Raw genomic sequence first — 9,510 nt, forward strand, 5'->3', positions numbered from 1 at the left:
TTCTTGTATGCTTTTTTATTTATTCAGGGTTATTTTATGTCATATATTCTAATGTTTCATTTTTGCCTTGAAAAAGTGCTTCCCTTTTAATAGTATAGATTATATAGAAGCCATGGAGTGGAATCAATGGATATTAAAGGTTCAGCTAAAGTCTTGTCAAGATACAAGAAGGTAGATTCTTAAAAAGAATGATTAACTAAATTTTAATCTAAATTCCTTTATTTACTTTTTAATAAAAATTTACTCTTGGTTTTTATATATGTAGACATTATTTTAACTTTCCTGAGAATTAGTTAAATGTCTTTATTTTAGGTTTATGTGTTTGTTTTAACATCTTATCGAGAAAGGAGCCAGACCAGTTCCGGAGGACAAGCAGACTAAACAACCTTAGACCACAAATTTATATTATGTTTTAAAGCCATCAAATAATATGTATATTATAATAGTCACAATATATTTTCCTCACTATAATCTACTCCATCCATTCCTTATTAATCCATTTTCTAGAGAAAAACAAATGTTGCACAAAAACAATTTTTAGGTTTTCTAGATATTTTTATTAAATAATTAATGACAAATTGTAAATTTCAAAAAAAAAGAACTGAATATTATTGGTTGAAATTCATTAATCACAAAAATAATGCAAGTAAATTCGGTTTTTAATATGTTTTTTAATATGTTTGAAAATCCTAAAATATGAATTAATTTGGAACATAGGGAGTATTGTCTAATATAACCATTTAATACAGTCCCATATAATTTTAGAAATTTTAAATGATGGGAAGTGTTTTTAGTCAAGTGCTTACAGTACCACCTCTGCGACCGATCCCACAGGAGCTCGATTCTACTAAGTTGTGTTATATCTCTTAGTAGGGACTGGGTATGAATCAGACCTTGTCGATTATATGTTGACAAAAAAAAAATCCAATGGAAAGAAGGCTGGAATATGATTTGTGGCAACATTTTCATTTTGTTGGATGAAAGGGATTTTGTTTCATATTACAATATTGGCCAGATTGTGGAGAATCACTATCCATGAAGATGGAGGCATATCAAAGGGACTTCAAACGTTTGGACCGAGCAAAATAAAAGTTTATTATACAGAGGTAAAGTGAATTGTAAAAAAAGCAAGCAATGGAAAAAATGGTACATCAATACTCTATAGTATAAAATCTATAAAGTTAAATGTTTTATTTATGAAATCATTCACAAAACATAAAAAGTTGAGGCAAATTAATTCAAGAGTGATTGAGAGATAATGTTTAGTATGATAATGTTTAATATGTTTAGTATTTGGAATTTAGGGTTTAAAATTTAGTTACTTTGTATATATATAAGGATATTATTTAAAATAGATTACAAGAGAAGGTATTTCTTTTAAAATTATTTGTTGTTAAGTATTACTTTTAGATTATGAAAGTAAAATTAGATTATCTATCAAAGAAATTATATAGTAAGGTCTTACAATTTTATTTTTAGACTACTTATCAGTTTTTCAAAAAAAAAAAACTATAAATAAATATAATTTATCTTAATTACTTAACAAAAATGCCAAATTAAATTAATTTTGCGGTAACTAAAACAATGGTCATATTATTATAGTAACATATTGTTTAAATATTTTCAATAATACTGTGTGTACTTTAACTTTTTTCTCTATCAAAATGATTCTTTTATGAAGCATCATATAACAAATATCTATAAAAATATTGTAGTTAAACCATAATATTATAAAAATTAATTTTCAATATATATAGTAACAATTACATGTACATTTCATATAGAATTGAATAGAAACTTCATCCTTTATTTCAAATTAATAATGCATACATAACCCACGTATCGCGTGGGCTACTTTCTAGTAGAAAATATTTTAGCCATATAATGAAATAAAGATATCCATAAATTATAGAATAACTTTTACACTATGTTACACATTTCAATGATATATGTTGTTCAACAATCAAACATTTACTTTATTTTTTCTCAAATTATTCAAGTCCATTAATGGATATTTCTTCCTTTTAATTTCATACTAGTCTTCATGTAAATTATCTATCGTATATAGACGAGTACTTCAATCCTTTCACGGGGCACTTCTGATATAATTCAATATTAGATGAAGAGTGACGATTTCTCTGTTGAGTCAAAATCTTCTAACACCTTTTCTATCAAAACAATTTCTCAAAACTCCCTCAATAGTAAAAAGACAATATTACCCTTAATGAAGATTGTTTTAGGTTAAATATAATTAAATCAGTAATTGTTCAAAAAAAACACAGTAGCTCAGTGGTTGCGAGCTCGATCTCCAATTTCTTCACCAAGGAACCACAAGGACGGGTTTAGAATACCGGAGTTCTCAAAATTAAAACGAATTAGAATGACACGCCGATCGATAAGAGAATTTTAATCAGCATGAAGAGAGTAAAACCTAAACGCCATTGTCTTAAACTGTATTTACGCTTTAAAGCTTCTCAAAAAATAAAATAAAAGTCTTACAGAACTGAACTGTAGCATTTTACATTTCACACTTTACAACATAAAAAATTATAGTCAAACTCACACTATGCTTCTTGAGATATGATGCGTAATTAAATGCATTTACATTGGGTTATTAATCTTTATATAATATGATAAGGTTTATTTTTAATTTTGCCTATCAGTGTGACATTTGGCGCTATACTTAGAAAATTGTTCATTTCGTTTCTCTTCATCTGCCAAATATTTAATTACTTTTGGTTTCCTTTTTGTTTAGTATTATCTCATAGCAAAAATCTCTATTGTTTATTTTTGTTAAAGAAAAAGTAATATATATTAGAAGACTATATTTGTCTATTTTAGGTTTTAACGATTTATAAATTCCTCACTAATTTTTTTATCACAACCGTAACTTTATTACTTAATTATTTCAACTGTTACACATGTCAATATTTACTATATATTAAACTATAATAAAGTAATATTTTTTCAAGAAGAGTTATGAGAAATTGTCATTAGGCACTCTATTTTTAAAAAAGATGTGTCATTTTCTTATAATATGTAACAAAAGACATATTATTGCTAATCTAAAGCTAAATTGTCTACACACATTTTTTATTTGGGACATTTCATTTTTTTTCTTTACGTTACATTTACTTCGCTCAATCAATTACCTTTAATACATTATGGGTGGACGTTCTCTTTTGTTCAAACTGTTCATATTGCAATAATGCATATATGACCAAATTAATTACAACCCATATGTTTTATAACCGTATTTATTGCCATAAATGTATGTCAATGGAATTCCTTACAAACTTCAAACAATGTTTAGTGTATTATATAAGATCCAATGTTCACATGGATAGTTCTGGAAAGGAATATACATAACCTTTCACTGCCCAAAAGATATGTCAGTTCTTAAGATACATAACGATCACTCAGTATGATGTGTCTTTCTTTTCCCATTAATTCCCATGATATTCTTTTATGAAGTTTCTTTTAAAAACACGATGTCTTAGAATATGATGATTAACAGATTAGTTTCTCTATGACTATCTGAAGAAATCATTTACAAAGACATGCAAATGTTTTTGTTTTAGTATCAGTCTTGTGAATATTTATTAGCCTCTTGAAAGGATAATGTTTTATGATAGTCATGATTTAAAGTTTTTGGTACTTTTTGTAATGTGACTTTTTTAACTTTTGAACTATAGTTGGAAGTCTTTAGTGATGAAGATGAGCTCAATGCTCAACTCCTAACGCACAATCTCTTTGGTTTTGAACATTCACTCATAATATTCTAGCTGTAAGTCCATTAGATTTCTCCTCTTAAGTCCTCTTCTTCAACTACAATATAGTTTTAAGTTTATGTTTCTTAAACTTTCTTTGTTTTTTGTTTTTAAAGGTTCTTCATCCCCATTACAAAAAATATTTTACTTTGCATAGTGATAAAAAGATTAAGCCTAATTTTACCGTGCAATGCATACATTGTCAGAAGATCACATATTTCTTGAGGTCTCTTTGAGAACCCTATTGCATTACACGGTAAAAACATTACAGAGACCTATTGTAAAATATTTAATATATATATATATATATATATATATATATATATATATATATATATATTGTAAGGTCAATACTTTCATCATAAATGTACATTAGTCGTTAAAAGTGGTATAAATTGACAAGTAATTTAACCTGTACAAAAGCAAGACTAGCTGAGAGATTTTTTCTACAGGGTCAGATCCGAGCCAAACCGATTAGCTGAGAGATTGCAGCCTGGTCATGTATTTTGCTTGTTCTGTAGATAATGCATCAATCACGAGTCTTAGTAGTCGTGGAAATTGATGATAATTGGCATCTACAATATATTCATTAATAAGCCCCAAACCGTAATATCAAAGACTGACTTACAAAGTCCAAGTCTTTCACAAAAAAATTCAAAGTTGTCAATATCTTATTAATGTGCATATTCAAATAGAAAATTCAAACTGATGATTAAATTTATAAGAACCACAAATACCATGCTCACATTATCTTTTTTTTTTTTTTTGCCAAAATTCATCCATGCTCACATTATCTTAAGAAGAAAAAAAATGGCAAACAAAAGTTGTGAATCAGTCCTTTTTTTCTTCCTCTTCTTAGTCATAAGCTTCAATGCCATCTCTGTTTCTGCACAAAAGTGTGACAATATTACTGGGACTTTCAAACCGAATAGTCCTTATGACAAGAACCGCCAACTCATCCACTCTACTCTCGCTTCTAACGTCACGGCTCAGGCTGGCTACTACTTCATCGGTTCGATTGGGATTTCTCCTGACCAAGTCTACACCATGGGGATGTGCGCTCAAGCTGCAGAAAATGATGTTTGCGCTCTCTGTATCAAGACCACATCAGAGAGTTTATTACAAAGCTGTCCTAACGAGGCAGATGCTTTCTTCTGGTCAGGTGAAGAAACCCTTTGCCTTGTTCGCTACTCTAACCGCCCTTTCTCTGGTTTACTCGATATGGAGCCACGTGGAGCGATTTACAATACAGGAGAACTCAATACGAATCTGACTGAGTTTGATATCTTGTGGAAAAACTTAACGTCTGGTATGATCGCCGGAATAACTTCTTCTTCATCAGGCGCTAACAATTCGTCTAAGTACTACACATACGCCTTAGCTCCAGTGCCCGATTTTAAGAACATATCAGCAATGATGCAATGCACACCAGACGTTTCTTCAGAGAATTGTAGCACTTGTTTACGAACAAACGTTGACGACTATGACAACTGTTGCCGTGGATACCAAGGCGGCGTTATATCACGGCCAAACTGCTTTTTCCGATGGGAAGTGTATTCATTCTCTGGTGCTATTGATCAGATTAATTTACCAAAGTCACCGCCGCCTTCTCCTACAACTTCTCCTGTAGCCAACTTACCCAAGAAAGGTAAAGTTCTTATTGGAAAACATTTCAGAGAAATTTCTTGTATGTTTATATTTATTTTTTTTATTGTATTTTGTTTTAATTATGTTGTTGGTGATTTTTGTTTTGTGCAGATAGAAGAATCTCAGGAGGAAGTATCTCTGGGATAGTTGTTGTTATTGTTGTTACGATAATATTGATTGTTGTAAGCTTGGTTATTTTCAAGAGAAGAAAGCAAAAACAAGATATTGACTTACCAAGTGAGTTCTTGTTTTTTTGGTTTGTTTGTTGGTTTTGGTCTTGAGACCTTAGATTTTGAAGTGGTACTTTTTTACGAGCTTAATTATGGTTTCAAATGAACCGGAGTCTGTTCAATATGATTTAAAGACTATTGAATCCGCGACGAGCAACTTTTCCGAACGTAACAAGCTTGGTAAAGGTGGTTTTGGTGAGGTTTACAAGGTAGATATATACTCTCGTTAACTTGTCCACCTCACTTGCTTCATTTGTGTGAGAATAGGATGTGCTTAATATCTTTGTAAAAAAATTCAAGGGTATGCTCATGAATGGCACTGAAATTGCGGTAAAGAGATTGTCGAAAACATCAGGACAAGGTGAAGTAGAGTTCAAGAATGAGGTTGTTGTTGTTGCAAAGCTTCAACACATAAATCTTGTTAGACTTCTTGGGTTTTCGCTACAAGGAGAAGAGAAGTTACTCGTCTATGAGTTTGTTTCAAACAAAAGCCTCGATTATTTCCTCTTCGGTTTGTAATTTTTAACTTAAACATAGTTTTAATCTGTTTCTTCTTCTTCTTCTAATACGTAGCTATAATTTTATTATTTATAAATTTGCAGACGCTACGAAGCGAAATCAGTTGGACTGGACAAAGCAACGCAACATCATCGGTGGGATTACTCGAGGGATTTTATATCTTCATCAAGATTCACGGCTCAAGATTATACATCGTGATCTCAAAGCGAGTAACATTCTCTTAGACTCTGATATGAATCCCAAAATTTCTGATTTCGGAATGGCAAGGATCTTTGGAATGGACCAAACTGTAGCCAATACAGGCAGAGTAGTTGGAACCTTGTAAGTATGGACATTAAAAGTTTGATCATTGGACCCTTTCGCTACCGACTAACTTTTGTTTTTGCAGCGGTTACATGTCTCCCGAGTATGTGACACATGGCCAATTCTCGATGAAATCAGACGTCTATAGCTTTGGAGTATTGATTCTTGAGATCATAAGTGGCAAAAAGAATAGCAGCTTCTACCAAATGGATGGTTTAGTTAACAATTTAGTCACATATGTGAGTAATTTTAAACCAAAAATATTCCATACTTTCTTTGATTCTCTTTAAATTTAAAACACTGATCAAATCTATTTTGTAGGTCTGGAGGCTATGGGAGAATAAGTCATTGCATGAGCTTATAGATCCCGGCATCAGAGATGATTTTAAAACCGATGAAGTGATTAGATACATTCATATTGGGCTGTTATGTGTTCAAAAAAATCCTGCAGATCGTCCAACAATGTCTACAATTCACCAAATGGTCACAACCAGCTCAATTACTCTGCCTGTGCCTTTGCCACCTGGATTTTTCTTTAGGAACGAACAAGGATTGAACCCATTAGGCCAGAGATTGGAGCCGGGTCAATCGACCAGCAAGTCTTTTGCTTGTTCCGTTGATGAAGCAACAATCACTGATGTTAATCCTCGTTGAAAATTCAACATGTTCTGTATCTGTTTTTTCTTTTCTTGCTTTCCACAAAGGCTTGTCACTTGATTTATGTTCGTATATTGAAAAGTGTTTTCTGACGAGGTCACTTTCAGGTTTACTGGTTCAGCATAGAAAATTCACTCAGGAAATTGATAAAAGTATACTAATAGGGATACTAATAAAGCTATAACACTTAACTTGAAAGTCAAGCAACCGAATTTTTTTTCTTTTATAGTATGTATCTACAAATACAAAAAAAACAAAAAGAAAAAAAAAATTGACTCATGGATCTCTCCATAGATTCGTAGTGGACAGATTCTCTCGATGAGAGTATAGAAATAAAGTGAGGATTTGGTTTTTTTTTTTCTTTTTCACTTCATGTGTTCTTGACTTTTCAGATCATTAAACGCATTCACATTGGGTTAGCATGCGTTTAGGAATATATTTTGAGTGCTGAGAGCCTTAGACAGTGAGACTATTTTAGCATCATAACTTTTTGCTCGTTGAAAATTAATCCAATTAAAGCCTTTATCAATTTAAAAAGAAAACAAGTTAGGCCAATTATTGACTTTGTATGTTCTAGATAAAGGCCAAACTCGTAATAATAAAGATTGACTTATATAGGATCTAGTCCAACAAAGCCTCCCACGAAAATCCAAAGAAGTCAATGTCTACATTAATGCGGCATGGTCACTCAACTATAGGAAATTCAGAAATAACGGTGATATTGATAAGAACCACAACCACAAATACCAAACAACACCCATCACTCAATTCTCTAAAGAAACAAAAAAAAAAAAAATGGCAAAGACGAGTTGTGAATCAATCCTCTGTTTCTTATTCTTCATTATAAGCTTCACTGCTGTTTCAGTTTCTGCTCAGACGACAGAGACTTGTGATGCAACTACTGGGAATTTCAAACCCAATAGTACTTATGACAACAACCGCCGTCTTATTCTCTCCACCCTCCCTTCTAACGTCACGGCTCACGATGGTTACTTCAACGGTTCGATCGGGCTTGGTCCAGACCGAGTTTACGCCATGGGGATGTGTGCTCCAGGTGCTAAATCCGATGTTTGCTCCAACTGTATCAAGACTACATCAGAAAGTTTACTAAAGACCTGTCTTAACCAGATGGATGGTTTCTCATGGTCAGGTGAGAAAATCCTTTGTCATGTCCGCTACTCTAGCAAGTCCTTCTTCGGTCTACTTGTCTTGAAACCAGATGATGGGTTATACAATGTTAATGAGATAAGAAAAGAGAACCAGAAGGAATTTGATAGTGTGTGGGACGTGTTAATGTCCCGTATGGTCGGAAGAGCATCTTCATCGGTGAGAAACAATTCGTCGTCTACTTTATCATTGTCTGGTAAATACTATGCGAAGGATGTAGCTCCGGTGCCCATTTACGGGAACATATCAGTGTTGATGCAATGCACTCCAGATGTTTCTTCAAAGGATTGTAAACTTTGCCTTGAGAGAAATCTTGATTACTATAAGTCATTTTACCATGCGAAGAGAGGCAGCATTATATGGCGGCCAAGTTGCTTTTTCCGGTGGGAATTGTATTCTTTCTCTGGTGCTTTCGATAGTATTAATGACATACGTTCACCACCTCCTTCACCACCATCTGTACCCAACCGAACAAATATAACCAAGAAGAATGGCAAGTCCTTTGGGTAGTATTGTAGAGCAATTTTGTCATACTTCGTTGGCTTTTGCGCAATTATATGATGCTGGTGCATTGTGTTTTCTGCAGATAGAAAAATATCTGGAGGAACTATAGCTGCGATAATCGCTGTTATTGTTGTTACTATAACACTGATTGTTGTAGGCTTGGTTATTTGCAAGAGACGAAACCAAAATAAAGATATTGAACTTCCAAGTGAGTTTTTTTGTTGTTGTTGTTGTTGTCTATTAAACTTTTGTTATTGGATGTGGAACCCTTTAACGAGCGTGGTTTCAAATGAAGCGGAATCAATTCAATTTGATTTAAAGACAATTGAAGCCGCGACGAGCAACTTTTCTGACCGTAACAAGCTTGGTGAAGGTGGATTTGGTGAGGTTTACAAGGTATATATATCTCTTTGTCCACTTCATTTGCTTTTTATGTGGAGAATCAAATGTTCTCAACTTGTTAATATTTTCATGAAGGGTATGCTCATGAATGGTACTGAAATTGCGGTAAAGAGACTGTCAAAAAAATCAGGACAAGGTGAAACAGAGTTCAAGAACGAGGTTGTTGTTGTTGCAAAGCTTCAGCACATAAATCTTGTCAGACTTCTAGGGTTTTCGCTACAAGGAGAAGAGAAATTACTCGTCTATGAATATGTTCCAAACAAAAGCCTTGATTATTTCCTCTTTGGTCTGTTAGTTTTAACCGTCAAAAA

The 9,510-nt window shown here is 32.7% G+C and overlaps 1 protein-coding gene and 1 pseudogene across 1 annotated transcript; both read left to right on the forward strand.

The window, feature by feature from the left end:
- On the forward strand, window positions 4,553–7,226 carry LOC104731149 (cysteine-rich receptor-like protein kinase 18). Its single transcript, XM_019233780.1, has 7 exons — window positions 4,553–5,418; window positions 5,529–5,658; window positions 5,733–5,856; window positions 5,948–6,158; window positions 6,250–6,487; window positions 6,555–6,708; window positions 6,791–7,226. The coding sequence occupies exons 1-7, from the start codon at window positions 4,581–4,583 to the stop codon at window positions 7,121–7,123; spliced, it is 2,028 nt and encodes a 675-aa protein (XP_019089325.1). The 5' UTR covers window positions 4,553–4,580; the 3' UTR covers window positions 7,124–7,226.
- The window catches only part of LOC104731148, a 6,846-nt pseudogene continuing 5,211 nt past the window's right edge, over window positions 7,876–9,510 (forward strand).

The sequence above is a fragment of the Camelina sativa genome, chromosome 12 (genome assembly GCF_000633955.1).
Source record: "Camelina sativa cultivar DH55 chromosome 12, Cs, whole genome shotgun sequence".
Classification (NCBI taxonomy): domain Eukaryota; kingdom Viridiplantae; phylum Streptophyta; class Magnoliopsida; order Brassicales; family Brassicaceae; genus Camelina; species Camelina sativa.